Source organism: Pagrus pagrus (assembly GCF_965226575.1).
Source record: "Pagrus pagrus genome assembly, chromosome: 13".
Taxonomy (NCBI): domain Eukaryota; kingdom Metazoa; phylum Chordata; class Actinopteri; order Spariformes; family Sparidae; genus Pagrus; species Pagrus pagrus.
The window spans coordinates 11,599,665-11,623,386 of record NC_140197.1 but is presented as its reverse complement, the minus strand read 5'-3'; the positions used below and the strand labels follow the sequence as shown (position 1 = coordinate 11,623,386).

Here is a 23,722-nt window from a genome sequence, read left to right as displayed (position 1 = left end):
AAGTCCAGGAGTGCTCGTCAGTCGGGAGTTGCACAACACCTGTGCCTCTGTTGTGGTTGTGTGTGCGTGTGTGTGTGTGTGTGTGTGTGTGTGTGTGTGTGTGTGTGTGTGTGTGTGTGTGTTTAAAAAAGCCGTAGCCTTTGTTGTATGTGCGTGTCTGCGAGGCACTAGAGAGCCGACACACTCTGTTAGTTTGGTTATTGTAGGAGTACTGGTTGTGTCTGGTGATTTTGTGTTTGACTGAGAGACTTGTTTTTCCTTTTCTGTTTTTTTGGTGTGGCTTTTGCCAACTATTGTAGCTCGCCTGTTGCGGGTCCTCTTTTGGTTCATTCCGTTTTGTGTGGTTTTTGGACCGGAGATCGCCTTTTGCGGCTCCCTTTTGTTTAGTTTTGCTTTGTTAAATTGAGTTCAACTGCACTCCAGTCAGAGTTGACATTGTTTCCAAATCAAGTTGATATTAGCAAGCAAAATAAATCTTTTATTTAAAGTGTAATAGATGATCTACTTCACCATTATTTCTTTCAGGATTGCAAAGGAAAAAAAGATTAATTTACTTATACAGAAGATACAGACCAACACCAACAACTCCTCCCTTGAATATTTAGCTTTCTTTTTTAGTTGTCATAGTTGACCTCATTTGTAATCAACTAACAGACATTTATCATTATAATGGAAGAAATTCAGAAATCATTTTCATATTGATGTCAAATAAAATGACTCAAACTTTTTGTTTATCACAACAAACAAAACAAAGACTCATTGGGTTGTTCATCAGGACCCAGTTAGTGTTTTAGCATTTGGGCGTTCACATCAGGCATAGGCAGTTGTTTGCTCACAGGTTAGCCATAACAACTGTACAGGCTCAATGACTCTCAAGGGACTGAGTCGTCATTCATGTGACAGTTTCCTGAACTTAATCTCACATTTGAGACATGGCTGGATTACCAACTGAGCAAAGCAGGCAATATTTCAGTCAATATGATGTTTACAGTACATATTTATTTATATTTATTTTATTAAATTATAGCAAGTTATTATCAGAATTCAAGATGTAATTTTACATTAACGTTATTTACACACTTTAACAGCTGTTGAGGGAATTTGATGTGAATTTAAAAAGTTCAAAAGACACAAAAACAAAACAAAAACCAAAGCACAAATTTGATAAAACAACATGTCTAATGGAAATCAGGCCTTTATTACATCAGCCACATCATTTTAGAAAAATCTTCACTAATACTGATAAAACCTTGATAAACAATCCCGCTGTCTGGTAGAGACCCCTTCAGGATGTCTCCATCTTGAAACTGTCTATCAAGACGAGAGAGGCGGGGCAGAGTGACAAAACCAGACTGCAGACCTGCAGACAGACACAAGAAGAAAACACACTGAAGTCACTGAAATAATGACATGACATATGTAAAACATCTCTGAGTGACTAGCAATTGTACAGAAGCCCTGAAAGGCAAGTCATTTTTTGCCAGTTTTCTTGTTTGTTTGTTTTCATTGTAGTTTTGGCCTGCTACATTTTTGGGGGTCTTTTTGGTCTTTGCTTTACTCATATCAGCCACAAGAGGCAGAAGTCAACCACTATCTCATATTCTACATAGGGCTAAAAGCATCTTGTTGTCTTTTGATTTCTACATAAACCTCTAAAAACAACATATAACAGATGTTACATACTGCTAACACACAATATACGTACCTTGAGTTTAAAGGACATAGAGAAATTTAAACTCAGTTGGAAGATTACACTATTGGAAACATGGGGTTGTGGTGCACTTCATCCTCTTTTGGTCAAAAGAAGTATAACAACAATACATTTTTAAACAAATGGTCATATACAGACAAATTTAAAAAACACATTTGAAAAAATATCCTGGTGAAACTTCTTTTACCTTTGCAAACTTAGTTTTTACCTCTATTTAAAGATGAAATAATAACAATTAAACAGATCGCCAGAATCTCATACAAGAACAACATCAATGTAGGATGTTACAAGGAATGTTTGTTGTAGTATTTGAATTGAAAGTTTTTATGTCATGATTTTACATTTTCAAATTGAAGTCACTTTTCAAAGTGTAAATATCTGAAAGGAAATCCAACCTAAAAAATAAATATCAGAAATGATCATATTTTAGTTATTTGAACAGTAAAATTGATATCACTTTATAATATATTAAAATATTTCTTTTTTTTTAGCACAAACAAATTTCACCTAACTGGAAACCATAGAGTTCATAGTTTGTATTTGAAAAGGAAGTTTAAAAAGTATGAGCTATAGAGTTACTGTACGTCTAGCAATTCAGTTGTTTCATCACAGGGTGGCAGTATGTAACAACCCAACAACACACTGCTGAGACTTCACTGCAGGGACAGACAGGTTTCTGTCTCCTAGATGGACTTAACATTACAAACTTGACAGACAGTACAAAACAGGAGGAGACAGCAAAAGCAGAGTGATGCCACTGAACAGGGATGGAAAGGAGTGAACATAAAGTGAATGGAAACCAGAAATCTTCATGGTGCTTCATGATGGGAGTCCAGTAAAGACTCTGATGAAGGCCACAAGCCGAAACATGTTGGTCCAATAATGAAGCTGTTCTGTGTACCACCAGTGAAGGTTATTTCCTCTTCAGACTTTTTTCCTTCTCCATCTACCTTGAAGTTGGTAAAGCTCTTCCAGAAATCCCTCCTCTGCTTCCACAGTCCAGTAAAGAGTGAGTGATGCTCAGTCGATACATGTTTGAATTTCAGGTTATTTTATCAAGAAAAAAATGAGAAATGGGAAGTTGTATTAACTTGAAATGTATTACTCTTTTATTGCTGTGTATAGTTTAAAGGCAGCTGACAAAACATAATTAATGTTAAAGGGTCGGTGTAATGAGCTAAGGAGCATATTGTCCCACTTACCCTCAGTGATATTCAGCCATGAGTTTTGTTTGGAGAGGTTTTAAGATCTGTCAGATATTTTCTACAAAAAATTAAAAAACTTTTTCTCAAAGTACCTTCTCTGTTTTAGATTGTGTTGAAGCTGGCTGGAGACATGTTTGAAGTGGAGCTTCCTGACGGACAGGAAGTCCAGTTTCCCAACCGTGATAGCATGGATGTCATCAGCTACGTCAAAATTGCCGGGGACTTCAAACTGACTTCCTTCAAGATCTGCTGAGAGACAGAACTGCTCTTACACATGTATCATTTGTTTATCAGTTTGATTGAAGATAAGACATTGACAATTAGTCAGGTATTATGAGAAACATTATTCATTAAGAGATGTAGATCTTCAGTGCATTGGAAATGTATCTTTATTTAAAAGTCTCATGTTGTGCACAAGAATATAAAATGTTAAAATTCAACTGATCTGGTTTGGTTGTGTTTGAAGGTTGAAGCCTAATCCTGGCTTTGAAAAACTGTTTCCCACAAACAGTAACACTGACTTCACACACAATATCAGTCTACTTATGAAAGAGTAGCAGTCTGACAAAGCAAACTGCATATAAAAAGCTTACTGAGATTGCCTGTGTAATCTGTGACTGGAATCAATTAAACTAATAGTGACTGTCTGAGACTTTACTGCTGCCTTCATTCGTCGTGATCTGGGACTCAAAAATACACAGTCAGAGAAGATGGCTGTAATGGTTTTGCGCATGATGGATAAATGTCACAGAAAAAAGAAACGATTGGAGACATAAGTGACACATGGTGACAACGTAGATCGATTTAGAGAACAAACTGCTCCAGCAAAAGGAGGAGCAGAAGAACTGGTCAGAATAATTTAGTTCATTTAGATGTGGGTATGATGCCTGTGTATCATCAGTGCATTTAGAATGAAGGAAATGAAAACTGGAAAAATTAATTGTAGGAGGCACCAACAAACCTGTGTCTGGGCTTTATTTATTCTCCATCACAGTCAGTTTGGAGCTAATAGGACCAATGTGCCACTTTTACCACAGAATACACAGCGATCCTTACAGTTATTACAGCTTGTGTTCAACCAAAGGCAGAAGATCTTCATATTATGTTTTTTTTTTTTATTTATCTTCTTCACTGCAGTGTGCTCATTCATTTTGTGATGAACTCTTTATTTCATCATTCGGCATGTTAATCTGCATTTTCACAAGTCAACAGATCCCTCAAAATTAATGCAGTTGTCGTTTGTATTACATGTGTGATTCAGTGTAAATACTAAAATGCAATTTTAGACTTTGGTGAATCTGAACTCACTCTTTTAAAACACAGAAGGCACACAATAACAAAAACAACTAACTGATCATAGACCAGCAACAGTCTGGTGGCTTAGAAAGCTTCAGTTTCCTGTCAGAAACGGCTACTAAAGGCAAGATGCTGAAAATATTCTAAATATAGTGTACACGTCTTTGGTTTGGCCTTTTTTAGGTGTATTAAATATGTTTTGCTGCAGCCCTGTCCACAGCAGTACATTGCTTAGCTTCTACACCCGTACCACTGCTGTTTCTCCAAACTGGGTGCATGCTGACCGCCATCTACTGTAGGTAATACACCGACTATGGATAAGTACCTCATACAACCCCACTTGAATAATGATGCCTTTAAAATGTCCCATGAAACCCTGACAGTACGCCTGAAAGAATTAGAGCTGAGGCTGAGAGTAGTACGCAATAGAAACAGGAAATGACACTGAACTGTCACTAGGAACTTCTGTCCAATCACAAACAAGAAGTGTTGTCCCACCTTTATCATTAAATCAACTGTCGTGTTTTCCAAAATGATGTTTTTTTGGGACTGTTGTGTTTAAAATAGTCAGTTCTGCATTTATTTTTATGCAGAGGGGAAGAATGTGTGTGTTTGTGTTAAACATGTTTATCTTAAGCAGAATTCTTGAAGTTTTCAATGTTATAAATGTCCAGTTTTAATTATTATTTTACCATTAGTCACCACTGCTTATTGGGTAATGTGATATTCTTACAGTCAAAGTTAATAACCCAAAGGTGAAGGTTCATAGGGTCATTAGAAGAAGGCCCCTATCCAATGGTAGTAGGGCAAAGTACTTAAATGTAATAATTAAAAAAAGTTGGCGTATTTGCAGTTAAATATGTTTAATAAGAATGTCAGTTCAAAAACACTAATCAGAAAGAAACCCGGTCTTTTAGTGAACAGAAAGTATTTATTTCCATCACCTATAACACACACTAATAACATACAAGTTAAACTCTTGTGTTTTTCATACATTATCACTGAAAGGTCAGTTTATTGAATGATAAAAGCATCTAACAATGATTCTTCTCACAAAGACAACACTGTCTACATTAATTCAGGATATTAGAGCAGTTTGCTTTTGATGGAGCAGAAATCTGACTAGACACAAATAAAAAACTCATGTTAATGTGGACATATTAAGATTAGGTCAAATGAGATTACACTTCATATACTTAAAAAACATAAAGCATCCATTATCATGAAGATGGTATGTTCTTTAACGTGAACATTCAAAGAAGTACATCGTTACAGCATAAAAGTACTAAAGGCAATATTTGTTTGACATGATTTTCAGGTGTGATTAAAACATTCCTCATTGTATAAGAATTACATATTTTATCTGACAATATATATCTGACAACTCTTTCTGTTAATAAAACCTCAGAACTTCAAATTTGATATATGGTGATTTCACGTCACATCTTCATCAATTTTCTCCATGAAAACGTAAATATACAACTTAAAAAGCAATACACAAAGGTGATAACATGTGTATGTTGTCAAGTCTTTCGAGAGAGTTTAACATAAAATAAAATGAAGAAAGAAATAAAAAATGTGGCATCATTCCATCGTTCAAACTAAAATAATTAAACTCAAATATCATGTTTCAACTTCTGGCACATTTCTTCACTCCTTGAAACAAATTTAACAGAAACGTTTAAAACATATTGTAAAAAACAACAACAAATGATGAAACAACAACTACATCAAAATAAAGATTTAGACGCTTTAAAAAGTAGAAATATGAAATTAAAGAAAATACTTGAAATACTCTTTGATTACATGCTGATATAGCAGAAGTACATAATATTGTCCATCCTGTAAAACAATGATGTAATAGGATTCAGTTTCAATCAAACAGCGACACATTGTAAGAATTCCTGTCTTAATTTCCTTTTAAGTCATGATTACATAGAAAATGTTGCCATGAATCCTACATACATGTACGTACATGTAGCTGACTTTGTACATGTGAATTATAACTATTGTTCTTTTGCATTCTTTTCCTTGTTGCCTTCACCTCAATCAAGCAAACAGACTTTTGTTGTCTGAATCCATTTCTCACTCACAGACAAATTCACCTGTCAGTGATGAAATCAGTTGTGTTATTCTGGGATTCATGAATAACAAGAGATTTTCAGCAGGGTTGTAGTTTTGTTGGCTCACTCACAGCTTGAACATTTTATCCAGACTTTTAATAGCATCTTCTTTAGTGTGTTTTTTCCACCATTTGGGAATTTCTCCTTCGCCTTGGGATCTTAATTCATAGTAATCCTCCAGTTCCTCCTGAAAGCGACACACAAACCATGTCCAATATTTCACCTGAGACTCATCAGGGATAATTCTCCAGTCAGCAAACTCTGGGCCAGCAGTTCGGTACTCTTTAAAGGGAATCAGTTCTTCTGAATCTCTATGGGGGTAAAATTGTTGATCACTTGCAACATTTGTTGTGCAGAAATCAACACTCAGTTCCACTGTGTTTCTGTAGTGAAATCCATTGACTGCAGCAGATCGATGAAAAGGTGCGCTGTGGTCATCAGGACTGTGATCTGCCAGTGTGTTTGTACAAACAGCTGCACAGAATGGACACTTCACCCAGCAGCAGTTACACAGCTGATCGATGAGGATTTGATCAGGCTTCATCCTGAATTCCTTCATCTTATCCAGTGAGAGGCTGTTCATCTCCTCCATGATGGATTCAAGGCCTCTCTCGATCTCTTCTTTCAGAAAGTCAAATTCATTTATGTCTCTGAAGTTTTGAGAAGAAATGGTGAATTTTAGTGTACTGTGCAGCAAACTGGAAAATTCCTTCACCCACTGGTCGATGTCCCCTTTCTCTCTTTTGATTTTCTCTGTTGCATCAAATAAAGCCAAACTCACAGATGTTTTGATGTCTTCAACATTGTTCTTGAGTATATTCTGTGCTTTATCTCTTTGTTCTGTGAAGATGTATTTCTCTACTTCCTCTTTTATAAAAGTCTCAACAGTGGAACTCTTCAGTTTTTCACATCAGTTCTCCAAACACAACAGCAGATGAGCTTCCTTTACAGAAGCTTCTGAAAATGTTGTAATATTGCTCTTTCTTTCTTTCTAAATAAACATGTGCATCATTGTTCATTTTGAATTTCTTGTGAGACTCTGTCAGCCAACTCTCTGCTCTGTCAAATACATACAGCACAAGATCGACTGTAAACTCCTTCTTCAGAGCATATTTCCTTGTTGATTCAAATTCTGTCACCTTTTTTTTTACTTTGTTGGCCACTTCTTCCAAGTAAGCTGGACTGTAGCCTTTTGTAGCTACAGGTTTGCTTTTGATCGCATCAAGGGACTGTTGTTCAACATCCTCAATGAAGGATCTGATCCGTTGCTGTTCTTCATACTGAGCATACCCTGTTAACAAAAAATTAACTTTGTCCCATATTCTACGGCTAGCTACATAATGACTGTAATCTCCAACCACAGATATTTTTTTATAGCTGCCACTGCTTCTGGATTCATGTATGAGAGACCATTCGAAACCAAGCTCATGAAGGATTACTAACTGATCTTCTTCATAGTTGATGTCCTTGATAGATGTTGGTCCTGCGGTTAACTCAGTAACCCAGCCTCTCCAAACTGAGTTGAACTGCTTTCTAAGTTCCTTTTCATCTTCGACCTTGTCTTTTAACCAATGAGCGAGATCTTTACTCTTTTGGAGCAGCTTGTTCTCAAACTCTGTCTTCTTATCATCAAGCTTTTTAAGAGCGTTTTTCTGCTGGATAATTTCATCCAGTTTTCTTTGGACTCCTCTCACTTGTTCATCGTGAAACTCCTTGATTTTATTTTCAAATGTGCCTCGCCACTGAGCCAACATTTCTTTGTCTCTGTCATCATTAAAGTATGTTGTCATTGCTTTTTTGATTTCTTCATATGTTTTGCTCATTTCTTTATTAAAGTAACTGAGCTCAACCTTGTCAAGTTTTCCATTTTCTATTTTGTTGTAAAGGTGGTTTTCAATGGTCAACATGTTGCTCCTCAGGGCCCAGGTCCATTTCCCATACTGGACCTCAAGTTTTCTGTACACTGCAATTTCACGTGTGTTTTTGAAACTGAAAACAAAGTTTTCGTTCAGCAGGGCGTTCCACAGGTCATGAATTTTGCTTTTTAACTGTTCCAGAGTAATCCCTTCAGACTGTGAAGCTTTAGAGAGGATGAAGGTCTTCAGCTCTTGGACGCTCTCACTGTAACCTGGATTTGGAGGAGCCATCGGTGGACTTCCCTCCCACAGTTGGGCAAAGTACTTCACATCTTTTTGAACATCAAATGCAATGACGTCACTGAAGCACTCAGCATCACAACCCTCCTGCTTTGCAGCAAGTTGGGCCATCTGGTCCAGTTTTTCTTGCAGGCGTCTCTTTCCATCCATGTTCTTCTCTGCAGCTGTGATATCTGAGACATTCTGATGAACAAACACACAACTTGGAGAAAGTTTAACTTTGTTCATCCTCATGAAATCCTGAACAACAATCTGCAGAACATCTTGCATGTCAGCCGGATTCTCTCCAGAGATGATGATCAATGTCATGTTTCCCAGACCAACAACAAATGTTGCCAGTTCATTGTCGTGGTGAAGAGTGGTGTTACCTGCTAACTCAAGAGCACGCAGTCCTTCAGTGTCCACCACCAGAACGTAGTCAAACTGATAGTCTTTCTTGATCTCCTCTGACACTCTGACCAGCTGCAGGAAGGCACCCTTGGTGCACCTGCCAGCACTCACTGCAAACTGTAACCCAAACATGGCATTCAGCATAGTTGATTTTCCACTGCTCTGTACGCCTAAAACTGACAAAACAAAGACTCTCTTGTTGCCCAGTTTCTTGATGACTTCATCTAAAAGACTAGAGATCCATGTTAAAGGTACATGACCTGCATCACCATCCATCAGCTCCATTGGGTGTCCTGATATCATGAGCTCTGCAGCCAGCTCAGGGTATTTAGACCAGTCAGTCTGTCCACTCGTTGGTTGTTTCTTCAGAGATTTATGGGCTTCATAGATCTGTCCCATTTCTCTAAACATGTGCTCCAAGCCAAAATTTGCTGACTGTAGTTTTGTTGATATTTCTTCAAGCTCAGTTTGCTTCATTTTTAGCTGATCAGATTTGTCATGCTTCTTCTTCAAAGCCAAGACCTCAGACCATTTTTCATCATAGCTTTGGAGAATTGAAGAGAGACCATCTGTGCAGAGGGCATCCATTAAGATCTGAGTCCATTTCAGGAAATACTCTCTGTCTGTTGATTTCAAAGATGAGAGGCTTTCAATGAACAACTTCATCAGCTCACTACAGGAAGCTTTGCATTGATCTTGTCTTATTTGCTTCAGTTGTTGTTCCTTTTCAGATTTCTCCTTCTCAAGTTGTCCTGTGAGGCGATACAGTTCTTTGTTTGTTCTGCACCACTTGCTCCACAGTTGGCCTTGGCATTGGAGAAATGTAACTTTAATCATTAGACCATCCATCCCCTGAAGTAATTTCATTATTCTCTCAGCAGCAGATTTCCCTTTTTGGCAGAGACTGTCATCTTCATCAACTCTGATTCCAGAGACCTCAGCCATGGTTTCAAGCTGGAAGGATGCATTTGGTCCAGACAAAATGTTTCTAATGATTCCTTTCAGTTCTTCAGAAACATCTGACTGGCTTCTGTCCTTCAGACCCATTTTGTATTTTCCCTTTTTCTCAACAGTATTGAAATGTTCATAAACAATGAGACAAATGAGAGGCTTTGGAGACTTGTAAAGGGCTGAGATAACTGCAGTACTTTTGTCACCTTTTTCCAGAGTTGGGACAAGAACAACATTGACTGAAGATTTTTCAGTCAGTATTTCACACTGTTTTTCGTTCAACAGAGCATCACCGTGAAGATTACAGAAGGCAATGCAGTCAGTGAAGGCATCATTGGGTTTTCCAGCTGGGCAGTACCAGGCAATCTCTGCCACTCCATCCATCAAATGGCGACACTTTGTGCTTCCTGGACAGTTTCTGTGGAAGAAGGTGTTGTGACGGTCGTTGATCAAAGTGTTCATCAGCTGAGATTTAGATTGAGACAGTGAACCCAGACGGAAAAATGACACCATGGGTGTCTTAGCATTGCAGTTGGGCATACTCTTCATGGTGACAATGCTTGATTTATCTTTGGTTTGAGTTATCTTCCATGTTTTTCTTACTTGCCTGAAAGTCCACTGAGGACATTCAATGTCCATTGTGACTGGGTCAGGAACAAGCAAAGGTACAGCGTACTGACACTGTGACAGCTTAGTAATCATGTTCTGCTTAAAAAAGCTGTCAGAGCAGTGAAATACTGCCATCTGAACGTCCATTGGATGCACATGAGGCTGTTTTGATTGATCAGAGTCTACAGTGGTGCTGAAAAAATCATCTAAATCACTATCTTCTGTCTCAGCACTGTCAACCTCTGGAACAGGCTTTGAATGGCTGACCTCAGGACTGTCTTGTCTTACAGGAATATATCTGGCTCTGTAGTCTAACATCATCAGCCTGTGAAGAAAAGTATGAGCTAGATCTTTCTCACATGTCTCATGGTCCTGTTTCACAGGTGGACCTATCTGAAGAAAATCTGCTGGTGAAAACTTCTGTTGATATTTGTCTTGAAGGTGAAGTCTGCCGAGCAGTGTTTCAGTTTGTGCTGGATATTTTTTCTTCAAGTTGGTCTCTTCAGAAATCTTCTCTGACTGCTGTAAATAAGTAAATAAAATTGTACTGTTTGTAAAAATTATATTGATGTAGGATGGGATATAAAGTAAATAGTACTAAAGATCTTTTTAATAAAGTTAGGAGTCTCTTACCTTATCCTTGTTTCCACACAGATTTATATCTGAAGTACCTGCAGTAAAATAATTAACTTTATCATAAAAGGGTCAGAGCAATGTGCTTTTGGATCATTTTTTCATTCTATCATATAACATTTTGACTTTTATAATCTAAATCAGTTATGATTTTGACAGTTTCATGTTATTGTAGTATTAAATAAGTCAACAAAATCTTACCGTTCTCTTTGGTTGCAGATGGTACAGACTTGATTTCAGACTCTCCTGCTACTGGTGTGTTGTTGTCATTCCTCTTGCAGCATTCAACATCAGCAGGTTTATCCACTGGATCACACTGAGAATCCAATTATTTTTATTTAATTTTCTAGTTACCAGGTTATAACTATTGAAATTAAAGATCTACAACACACAGTGGTACCACAAAAAATAAAATCAAGGAAAGCAATATGCACAAACTAAATACAATCAGGTTTGTAATTTAGTGAGAAGAAAGTAAGTTCTTCTGGGAAAGTGTTTTCAACTCATCCATGTGTCTAACCAGGAGATCCATGGAGTCAAACTCTGTTCAAGTCTAAGCTAAAAACATAAACAGCTCCAATCTTCAGTTGAAGGTCTAACTTTAGAAAAATAGGTGGCATTAAACATAAATACTGCTGTGAGTACTGAGGATGAAAAGATCTCACCTTTACGTTGGTTTTAGGTTCACTCTCCTCCTCCAGCTCCTCTCCTGCAGGTAATGTAACAACAAGCAGATCGCAGGATTGAAGTTGTCAGTGAACTATTCCAGCTGAAGAGGATTTATTTGTAAAATTGATGTGTGTGTTCAAAAAGTTCACTGTTCAACAAGATGCATCTCCTCTATACCAAAGAGAGATGATGTGTTTTAATATTAAAGCAACATTGTGTATAAATTGGCACCCCCACAGTTTCTGTATTTCTCTGTCCCTGATGGTGGTGGGTCCACAGGGCAGCGGCTCCATGTACTTTGTTCAGGCTGTGCCTGGCTGATACCCATGGGTCAATGCAAGGCCACCAGACGCTCTCCAACGAGCTATCCCCCCCCCTTTGTCATTTCAGTTATTTAAAAGGTACAATAACTGACTTTTCGCCTCAGCAGAGACAAGTTGTAAACACTGCATTTAGATATTCTGAGTTGATATTGTGAACTTGTTAGCAAACTGTTGCATATTTATACATTCAGTAGTTAGAAAACATTAGCATTTAATGGGACTCATGTTTCAGCTTGTCCATTATTCAAACTGGTTTTGGTCTGTGTTTGTTTGGTCTCCACCAACTCTAGAGGGAAATATCTGTACATTTAATCTTGATAAAGCAATGTAGGTGTTATCCAAGAATGCCAACATTAAAATCTCACCTGTTTGATTTTTCTGAAACACTGATGAATCAGTGCTTTCTTCTTCATGGGATTTGTGGTCCAGATGTTCTTTCTGTTCTTTATTTTCATCACACATCGGTCCACTGTAGCAGTGTGGATCATTTTCAGAGACCATATCATCTATTTTGTCCAACAGAGCTATGATCTCTTTTTCATCCATCATACTTCTTGTACATGTGTGATATCTTTTTTCAGCAAACCTGCTGTTGGATTTCAGGTCTGTCAGCGCACTTTCACATTTTTCATCTGACTCATGAATCACAACTGTCATTAAATAAGCGAGTGAGCGTTTCCCAAAAGCTTTTTCTAACCACTGCACTCCTGAGCTGTAATGGCTGTTATGCAGACCATTTGGTAACAGTAAGAGAAAGGCATGAATTCCCTCATTTAATGGGAATTGGTCAGTGTTTTGTAGGCCAAGCATGTTAATGACAGAGATGAGCCTACCACATAAATCATAAAGGTTGGTGGAAAACTGTTCCACATTAGCCTGCTCAACATAATCAAGTAAGATGTTTTTAGATCCAATCTCACTAGAATTTGTGTCACCAATTAACACAAGTGTGAGTTCAGGCAGCACTGAAACAAAAATAAAACATCAATATGTTAAACTGCAGAAATCATTTAAAAACAACAGTATCATAGTTATACAGAGTTTGCAGAAAAACAATGACACAATCAAAGGTAATAAACAAATCTCACATTCTCAAAATGAGTTGAATAAGTTACATTTAAGTTTGTTACCTTTCTCATTGGATGCAGATGATCCTGATTTGATTTCAGACCCTCCACCTGTGTCATCATTGTTCACTGACTGCTGGTCTTCATCAGGTTCATTCACTGGATCACACTGTGAAAATGGATAATTTTATTGACCAACTCGTCACATCAGACCCACTGAGATGAAGATGTGTTTTGAAATTTTACATTTACCTTGGTTTCATCTTCACTCTCCTGTAACTCCTCCACTGCAGGGTCATGTTGGAATATCAGAATAAACATGATGAGCATAAACATCATAATTGGTAAACTCCTTGTCCTAGGTTTATTTAAGTTTTTATTTACTTATTTATTCTTTTTTTTTTTAAGTTACCCTTTATTTTTTTCGCAGGCAGTTCTACAGAGTTGACATCCGACTCTTCAGCTCTTCCAGCTGGTGTCTTGTCTTGGTTCTCCTCCTCCATCTTATCTGTTCTTCATGCTTTGTAAAGAACAAGGGCAAAGTCAGTTAGACAAATACTGTGATAAACTATTACTGCAAGATTGAATAACTATTGAAGCTGAATGTGCAAGTATTCAACCAAGAGAATATGAGGCTAATATCCTTTTTGTAGATATTGTAGATATTGCAATATGAAAAATTTACCAAATTGTATTTCAAGACTCAAAAACATTATTGTCCAATAATGGGGCAAATAAGGAAATAATGAATCTTAATTTCAATTAATCAATTTTAGAAAAAATAACGCATTTTTAAAAAAAAAAAGCAGATTAATGTAGCTCTATGACGCCTCTTGGCCTTACGTCACTGAACATGTTTCCTTCACACTCCACAGTAGCTTTAAAACATGATGGAGGCAGATGACTAAAGGCTGCTGGACTACTGAATGGAAAAGTCCCACTGCAGCCAGTGTTTCTTCCTGATAACACTCTTTCTCAAACCGAGAATGGGCTGTGGTTAATAGTTGGACATTATACCATCACTACCAGATGCTGTCATTTCAGCATGATTAACATCATTAGCATGGATAGCAATAGTGTGGTGGGGTATACTCCTCTAGTACACAGCAAGGTGTAGTGCTGGTGAATGCAGCCTGGACTCAACTCCTCCCCCAACAAATTCTCTAATCAGGGCCAAGCGGAAGCACCTGTGACAGTTATTCTGCCTCTGCTTCCTGCTCTGTCTCTGCTGTGGCTGTCCATGTGAGGAATCCCTGTTTGGCCCTTACCAGAGTGTTTTCTTTGTTTATGTCTGGTGCATGAGCGGTGAGTAGGCTTAGTTTTTAAACATATATTAACATGCAGTGAGCCCAGCTAATTTTAGCTTCAACTTTTTTCAGAAATAACACTGCTGTTTTGTCCACAGTTTTGCCTTCAGTTCTGTGTTTAATGTTTTAATGTGAAATTGCGTCCATAGCTCGTTGCTTTCATTTTGAATTCTGTTCTTGCGCTGCATTACCGTAATATCTACTATATACGGGCACCACAAATAACTACTAGGCTAGTTTGACCGGGGTTTTCGGAGTGGAGGTGGGCTTGACCGCAGTGTTGATGAGAGGCTCTGGCTAGAGACTCAAACTTTAAGCTCCAATGGCACGAAAAGTCCTTGCTGCATAAATAAACGGTGCTCCTGTCAACATCTGGGTGCTTTTTGAAGCCCCACTCCAGTGTGTTTTTGTATTTTTAGGATAGGTTATCTGAGTGGAGGCGGGCTTGACTGCAGTTGCATAACCCTTGTGAAGTGTCAATAAATCTCCTTGCACTCAACTCCCTGCCTTGTTGTCCGCTTCTGGGTCCTACCAAAACTACGCATTGGAACATTAGGGCAAATATTGGTATGTGCAATTAATTGTAATGATCTTAAAAGTTCTAATTAATTAAATGCTTGACAGCCTTAATAAAAAATACACACAGAACATATAAGAACATCAATAGTACATAAAAGATACAATATTACATCTGTCTGTTTCTGATGCAGCAAAAAGTTAAATGTTGTTTACCACAAGTTGGGTAGTTTAGTAGTTAGAAAAGATCAAATTAAATGAATATTAGACTTATTTCAAATGTTAAATTTGGTCTTGCATTTGGGAAATTATGTCCACAGTTCTTAAACTTTCTACATAAAGTATGGTAAAGTAAAGGTAATCCATTTCAAATATGATTATTAATCTGATAATAAAAACTATTAAACATCTGTAACAATGCTGAATAAACTCACCTTTGTGTTTTAATTAGGGCCGGGACTCGATTAAAAAAATTAATCTAATTAATTAGAGGCTTTGTAATTAATTAATCGAAATTAATCGCATTTTTAATCGCATATAAATATTTGACCTGAGAACAGTGAGAAGCATTGTTTTTCATATGGGTTTTAGTATACCACTGAATAATGACTGAATACATAAGCTTAAGCTACAAAACATTGTTTATTTTTTTTTCAAGGTGGTACTTAACCAAGACCAACAGACTAGGGATGCAAATTATCGATTAATTCATTAATCGTTAGTTAATGGACCTTATCGATCGATTAACAATTACCTGATAAGATGCGATTTTCCTGAGAACCTAAATTTAAGGAGAAAATTTAAGCTGAACATTCCTTATACAGGACTCTACACTAGTTTGTTAGTTTATTTTTAGAGCACAGCACAATGAAAAATGTTTAAGTAACACGTTATTTGGTAAATGGTCTTTCCTGCCACTACACTATGATGATTACTGTATTTAACTACTTAAATCACGATAGCATAAACTGATTTGTTGAACTCAGCCTGATGTAAACATTAATAACACATAGGCAGCTCTATGTTTTCCCTGTGTGATGTTCAGGGACAGGTCAGGACAGTCTGAAGACAGAGAGCTCTGAGGTTGAAGTCTTATGCACAGTGAGACAGTGACAGGTCTGTAGGCTACCTACGTCTTGACCACATGTCAGCTGTTCAGCTGCAGCAGAGGAAACTCCGCTGTTCTCAGCTCCACTGCGACGAGCGCTTTTTAATTTTTTTTTTTTTTTAATTAAGCTCCAGTAGCGACCGGCTAAACTACGGGAGGATACTGTAAACCGGCGCGGATCCGGTGTGTTTATCAAAGCTTGGTCGCAGGGCTGAGGCACCGGGTCGGTTTGAACTGCGTTCAGGCTACATTAAAACTTTATAGATCCATAGGCAGTGATCAGTGTCGGCGGCTTTTTAACTTGTTAAATAATTGTGCTCCAGTATAATCGGTACGCCTGAAACTCATCCAGTGAGAAACGTTCCGCGGTGCAAAAATAAGTGCAATTAAAATGCGTTAATTTTTTTTAACGCGTTAATTCTTGTGTAATTAATTAATCTTAATTAACGCGTAAAAGTCCCAGCCCTAGTTTTAATAGTTCTGCCTGGTCTCAGTAGATGTGCTGCCTTGTTACAAATCCTTCAAAAATAACCAGAGATCACAATATAAGCTGTTGGTCTGCCCCTCCGAACTGTCCAGTCTGCACTGCAAAATAACCATCTGCATTTATATAAACCGGTGATGACAAACAGTGAAAGTGAAAGTAGTTCAGCGCCAACTCCTGATTTCCCTGAAACCCTACAACTGATACCACTGAAAAACACAATGTTCAGTGCTCTTTCAAATCTGTACTCTGATTCTGATTTGTTTTTAAAAATAAAGAAATATATAGCTATACATATATTCTACAGTAAAAAGTAGAATGTTGTTTACTAACCGGAGATTAGGTAAAAAAGATTGACCAGTGGCTATATGATGAAATAAATATTAAATAAACTGTAAATATTAAAATGCTATAAGCTGGTTTAGCTCAGTGAGTCCTGAGGTTTTTTTCTTTGCAGATTACATGTTGCATCAGAGCCAGAGTACAGTAAATAAATAAATTTTATCACCATTCAGCTAAAAAAAAAAAAAAGTAATTCTGATAATCAGCAATTTGCTAAATATTAGATCTGATGACCGACCAGGCCAATAATAGGTCCACCTATAGTATACAGTATGTATAACCCTAACCCATTTAAATATATGTATTAATTACTCTTACTTTAACTTTTGATGCTGAAGTACCGTTATTGCCAAAAAATGTAAAAGTAAGATTTTGTACACTGAATTGTGTCCATATTTTCTGGCTTACAACCAGAGGTGATATGGCCCTTTGGCTTGTAATTTTTTCTCCAAATGCTGCTGCATTTTTTAAATTTTGTGTTCACTTTTGTATTCACTTTTACTTGTTTGTTTCTTTTACTCTGTGTACTTGTCTGTACTAATTTTGGTCATCATCCTGCTGCAACAATCAACATGCAACATCTCCACTGGGGATCAATAAAGGTTTATCTCATCATACTTTATCTTATGAGGAGTTTGGGTTTTGCAGAGCAAGATAAGAAGGGTAAATGGAGGTGGAATGTAACTTGAGGACATCAGGGTAATTGTGTGACATTTTAATGTTTGATTGTGAAGTGTAGTATTGTGCTTTAAGTTTTGATTACAATAAATCAAGTTGATATTAGCAAGCAATATATATATTTTATTTAAAGTGTAATAGATGATCTACTTCACCATTATTTCTTTCAGGTTTGCAAAGGGAAAACAAGATTCATTTGCTTGATTAAATCATTAAATTTAGAAATCATTTTCATATTGATGTCCAATAAAATGACTCAAAATGTTGTTTATCACAACAAACAAAACAAAGACTCATTGGGTTGTTCATCAGGACCCAGTTAATGTTTTAGCATTTGGGTGTTCACATCAGGCATAGGCAGTTGTTTGCTCACAGGTTAGCCATAACAACTGTACAGGCTCAATGACTCTCAAGGGAGTGAGAGTTTACCTCCATGAAGCAGGTTATATTTTGGGTTTGGTCTAGATTGCGTGTTTGTCAGCAGGATTATAGAAAAACCACTGGCCTAATTTTCATTGAATTTTGGAGCAGATCTTAATCATGGGGCAGATTCACAATGTTTATTAATGTATCACAAGATAGGACATTTGGCCTCAACAGAATACATGCCATACATATTACAATCCAGTAGATGGTAGTAAAGTTCAAAAGTGACGGAAAAACATCTATTTTTAGATAACCACTGATAACAAAAGTCAAAGTGAAAGTAGGTCATCTGCACCTCATGATTTCATATGACACAATACTGATACCATTAAATGAACCACTGACCAAACACACAATGTTAAATGTTCTTAGTGAGCTGGTTCTATAAAGATTCATCATTTTTACAGCAGTGGCAAAACTACACTAATAAATATTGGTATACTGACAGTTTAATAGGGGTCATGTCATGTCACTGATAGAGACAAACCCACAGAGAATGATCCCCTCTGCAGCTTTACTGAATATTTTAGTCTTTTAGCTCTTTTTGTTTTTACAGCCAAAATACTCTTGCTGCTTTCATTCATCTTGTTTCTGACACCGACAGGCTGTTGTTTTCACCTCTAACCACACTGTACACTCCCTGACCAGCACCAAACAGCAGATAGATACAGTTAGAGAGTAGTAAGTGAACATAATAGAAGCAACTAAGTAGACGGATATTTCCCTCAGAACTGGGGTAAACCAGACCAGAGCTGAAGGGAGAGCAAAGACTGGGCATTCATCAAGTAGCAAGAAGCTCCAAATGAATGCAACTGTTAGCCAACATGTGCCAGTTAAGATTTCACCTGGTTCCACTGTCCGCTGGCCTAAATATAAATCAATTCATGTAGTTTCATGTAATATTCAGAAAAATCCAGAATCATAAAATGGTCAGAGGGTAATACAACCATTTTAACAAGAATTCATCCACAATTATTGTCTGTATGTCAACCTTTCTTTTTAGATTGTATTAGCATCACTTATTGGAATATACATTTTAATAATTGGATGAACAGTATGGATTCTGTTGAGGAGATGAAGAAGCTCAGGGTGTCTATGACTTCAAAGGTCATACATGACAACAGCATGAATGCAGCAGGGTTTTGGGGATGGCAGAGGTTCTTAGTGTCCTAGTAAAAGTAATACATTTACACAGTGATATACCGGCGCCTCTTTTTCTTGCAGGTTTTAGCACACAGGATTGCACAGGTTATCGAGGAAGCACGCGTCTGCCTTGTTAGCATTGTTGCTAAAACCTGCCTCGGAGTTTTCAAACTAATCTTTATTGACAATTGTCAGTAGCCAGGACGTTGTTACACGTACAGTGTGAGCTTTCAGGTCATGGCTTGACGAGTACACTGTGAGCACATTAATCGTGAGCTTTGGCCTTACATCGTAGACGATTGACTCGTACATTATGAGCTGGAATTAATATGTCTAAAATCAGTAGTGTATGCCAAGTTTGAGCAATTTCAAATCTGAACCTGAATCTGGAAAAAAAAAACCTGTCTGCTATAGCGATACATCTGTAACAATGCTGGATGAACTCACCTTCGTATTCTCAGTTCCGTCTGGTCTGTGTAGATGTGCTGCCTTGTTACAAATCCTTCCAACAACCAGAGATCACAGAGTGAGCTGTAGATCTGCCCCTTACAAACAAGTCCTATTTCCTCCTCCCAAACCTGCATCTGCGTTTCTTGTAAACCAGTGATCACAAGAAGTGAATGTGAAAGTAGGTGAGCTCCGACTCGTGGTGATCCAAAAACCTGATGACACAAATGCTCTCTCAACAGTGAACACTTGTAATTTACAAAGTTGTTGCCTCTGTAAGAGAAATATTGAAACCCAAAGATAATCATCTTCTGACCCTGCTTTTTGTCTCAGCTGTACCAAAGGTTTTATTAAAATTTCTCAGCTCATCATTTACAGAAATCTCCAAAATACTCTCGCCACCCCCATTGTGGTGGAAATTCTCATTTAGAAGTGAACAAATAAAAGATGATTCACACAAGGTTGTATTTGTGTAATTTAATAAAGTGATAAAAGCAAAAAGTAAACAGAGTTAAGCAATTTCAGCTGAAAGGCCAGCCTCATCCACCAAGCAAACCCTGGCAGAGACTGACCAAGAGACACAGACAAAGTCAGTTTATAGCTCACTCAGAGATACCTTGAGAAAAGGAGATTTCACTAAACAATATCCAGCTGTCCAGACGGCCTTGGATGTACACACAACACCTGACAAGCACATAGTGCTATTGTGCACAAACACTTTCCCATAAATCAGCGAGGTCACTGTTTAAAAGTAAATCAGACAGTTCACACTTAGGCCAGGTTATAATTCACAGTGTTAAAGGTGTAATAAACTGAGGTTATAGGTCAATACATGAAATGAAACAGTGCAAGGTGATGCAAGGTAACAACAATATGTGTGGTTAAATGCAAATGATACATTTTGCTACTACACTCATCAGTCTCATTTCTTGCAGCAGCAGGCTGTTATTATTACCTTTAAAAGCTCTAAAAAAAAACTACGTACTGTAACTGCCCTGCACCAAACAGCATACAAACACAGTTAGCAAGTACTATAGTACATAAAGAAGTATACATAAAGAAACATTTAGCAACTAATGAGACAGATTCTTGCCTCAGTTATGGTGGAAACTAAACCAGAACTGAACGGAGAATAAATGCTGAACTTTTCTTTCTTCAAGTGGCCAGAAAAACAACTCTTAATGAATGCTAATGTTGCTCCGTGTAACTGTCTGCCAACATGTTTGCTGTTACTACTTCATGAAGTGATAACACTGTTTGTCCCTGTTGTGATTTTGAATTGCAAGTCCTGCACACTGTTCAACTTGCAAAAATACATTTATTTGCAATGTGTTGATACTAAACCTTCATCAGGTAAACAGTCTAAAAAGAGAAGCCAATCCTAAACAAGGACTGGCTGAAAGTCTGCAGTCGATCACAATCACTGCATGAAATCTAGATGAATAACCAACATCAACCTCCTAACTGAAAGTATATGATTAAGTGAAAATATAGAGGCAAAATACTGTACATTGTAACAAGCAAAATGATACATCAAATTGTACACGTAAATTAATAAATACATTTAGAGTGGATGCTGTAGGTCCCAAAGATTAAACTGCAATTTATAACAAGAAAAGTGAACAATAGATAAATATGGAACTTCACTACAAATACAAAACAGCAAATAACAATAGTCAAAAATAAATGACTAGGTCCCTACAAGCCACTTTTATCAGGTTGTGACTGTTGTGATTATACCTGTGTCCAAATCGATGAAAGCAGTTATATGTAAATATTCTCATAATAACCCTGACCCCTAACCCAAGAACCTTTACCTGACGAGTCTTCATATTAGCAAATCTATTTTACTGCACCATATTTGTCTGATGGCAGTTGGTTTGTTGAAATCATGATGCTACATGATAAAGTTTACTCTTGAAATGTAAGAAGAGCTTATAAAGTCTAATCCATCCACCAAGAATCCATTTTGTGGTGTCAGACTTATTCCATAACTTATGTCTTTCGAGTAGTTTAAATTATCTGTATAAAATCACGGCAGCAACAAAGTTCTAAGAGGCAGAAGGCCCGGGTCAAGATTTGCATCAAACATCCATACTGTAGAAACTGAACAAAGACAAGGATCTGGTGGCTGATCTGTAATGCCTCCATGTAGGTGCATGTGAGAGGAGGAAGAATGTTTCATGAAGGAACAACAGAATATCACACAATCTTCAGGCCCTTTGACCAGAAACAGCCCAGATCTCAGGTCAGTGGAAATGTTTTATAGTTTTATTGCATCAATGAAGTTTCTGCCCTCTGTCAGATGGAGTTTCAACATCTAGACTTTGATCTCTTCTTCCTCTTCAGAAAAGGCATATGGTGTTTTGCAGCTGTGGGAAAGAGCAGGAGAGGTGGTGTTGTTGTCGGTCCTCGTTCTCTTTGTGAAGGACCCTCCACCATAATGACGACACAGAACGTCAGCTGCTCTCTGGATGTCTCAAGATGTCTCCATCTTGAAACTGTCTATCAGGACGAGAGAGGCGGGGCAGAGTGACAAAACCAGACTGCAGACCTGCAGACAGACACAAGAAGAAAACACACTGAAGTCACTGAAATGATGACATGACACATATAAAACATCTCAGAGTGACTAGCAATTGTACAGAAGCCCTGAAAGGCAAGTGAGAAAAAATATTATGGTAAAGACTTACAGTTCTTTCATTTTTTGTTTGTTTGTTGGCTTGTTTGTTTTCATCATGAAAGTTTTGGCCTGCTACATTTTTGGGGGTCTTTTTGGTCTTTGCTTTACTCATATCAGCCACAAGATGCAGAAGTCAACTACTATCTCATATTCTACATAGGGCTAAAAGCATCTTGTTGTCCCTTGATTTCTACATGCACCTCTGAAAACAACATATAACAGTTATGTTACATACTGCTAACACACAATATACGTACCTGGAGTTTTAAGGGCATAGAGAAATTTAAACTCAGTTGGAAGATTACACTATTGAAAACATGGGGTTGTGGTGCACTTCACCCTCTTGTGGTCAAAAGAAGTATAACAATACATTTTTAAACAAATGGTCCAATACAGATGAATTTAAAAAACAAATTTGAAAAAAAAAAATCCTGGTGAAACTTTCTTTACCTTCTAAAACTTAGTTTTTACCTCTATTTAAAGATGAAATGATAAAAAGTAAACAGATCACCAGAATCTCAAACAAGAACAACATCAATGTAGGATGTTACAAGGAATGAGTGTTGGGTATGTGTAGGAGTTGGATTTTGAAGTGAAGTATTTCTGAAAGGTTTTATGTCATGATTTTACATTTTCAAATTGAAGTCACTTTTCAAAGTGTAAATATCTGAAAGAAAATCCAACCTAAAACAGAAATATCAGAAATGATCCTATTTTAGTGATTTGAACAGTAGAATTGATATCACTTTATAATATATTAAAATGCTTTTTTTTAGCACAAACACATTTCACCTGGCTAGAAAACCATAGAGTTCATAGTTTGTATTGAAAATGAAGTTTAAAAAGTATGAGCTATAGAGTTACTGTATGTCTAGCAATTCAGTTCTTTCGTCACAGGGTGGCAGTAGCCTATGTAACAACCCAACAACACACTGCTGAGACTTCACTGCAGAGACAGACAGGTTTCTGTCTCCTAGATGGACTTAACATTACAAACTGACAGACAGTACAAAACAGGAGGAGACAGAAAAAGCAGTGTGATGCCACTGAACAAGGATGGAAAGGAGTGAAGTGAACGGAAACCAGAAATCGTCATGGTGCTTCATGGTGGGAGTCAGTACTGGTTCACCCAATACGCACACTACGTTGCGTAGGGCCCCGCAAACTAATAGAGACCCCGTGGGGAAAAAAAACAAAAAAAAAACGTGACGACGTGACCGTCCGTCGCGCACGTGTCCCAGATTCCCAGCGCATCAGCCTTGCAAGACAGCGTTTAGCACGCCACGATGAAGCAGAGTTATTCCTCGGGGAATGAAAAAAGGAGGAAGAAACAGCATGACAATGAACTGCGGGAACAGCAGTCAGGTAACTCTCCTCTCCGGATGGGAGAGTGGGAGGGACTAGTCCGTGTTTCACCTACATTAACAGGGCGGTGAGCCCGGTGAACCCCGGTCT

General features: G+C 37.6%; 2 protein-coding genes and 1 long non-coding RNA gene across 3 annotated transcripts in view; 1 reads left to right on the top strand and 2 right to left on the bottom strand.

Annotated features, from left to right (window-relative positions):
- Positions 1–11,360, bottom strand: part of LOC311268335 (interferon-induced very large GTPase 1-like) — a 31,938-nt gene extending 20,578 nt beyond the window's left edge. The window contains exon 1 of the mRNA XM_084371930.1: positions 11,276–11,360. The gene's annotated coding sequence lies outside the window, so the exon portion shown is untranslated. The remainder of the gene's footprint in view (positions 1–11,275) is intronic.
- LOC311268465 (interferon-induced very large GTPase 1-like) lies at positions 6,403–13,636 on the bottom strand (the record flags this gene model as incomplete). The annotated part of the gene is made up of 11 exons (XM_084372140.1): positions 6,403–6,522; positions 6,832–6,985; positions 7,779–9,425; positions 10,101–10,297; positions 10,436–10,476; positions 11,276–11,390; positions 11,740–11,783; positions 12,432–13,031; positions 13,197–13,302; positions 13,386–13,420; positions 13,546–13,636. The coding sequence occupies 11 exons, from the start codon at positions 13,634–13,636 to the stop codon at positions 6,403–6,405; spliced, it is 3,150 nt and encodes a 1,049-aa protein (XP_084228266.1).
- A 696-nt stretch (positions 13,637–14,332) lies between these two features.
- LOC311268351 lies at positions 14,333–22,287 on the top strand. The gene is made up of 3 exons (XR_014623963.1): positions 14,333–14,438; positions 21,740–21,832; positions 21,934–22,287. It is a non-coding gene; the product is annotated as an uncharacterized lncRNA (long non-coding RNA).
- The last annotated feature ends 1,435 nt before the right edge of the window (positions 22,288–23,722 follow it).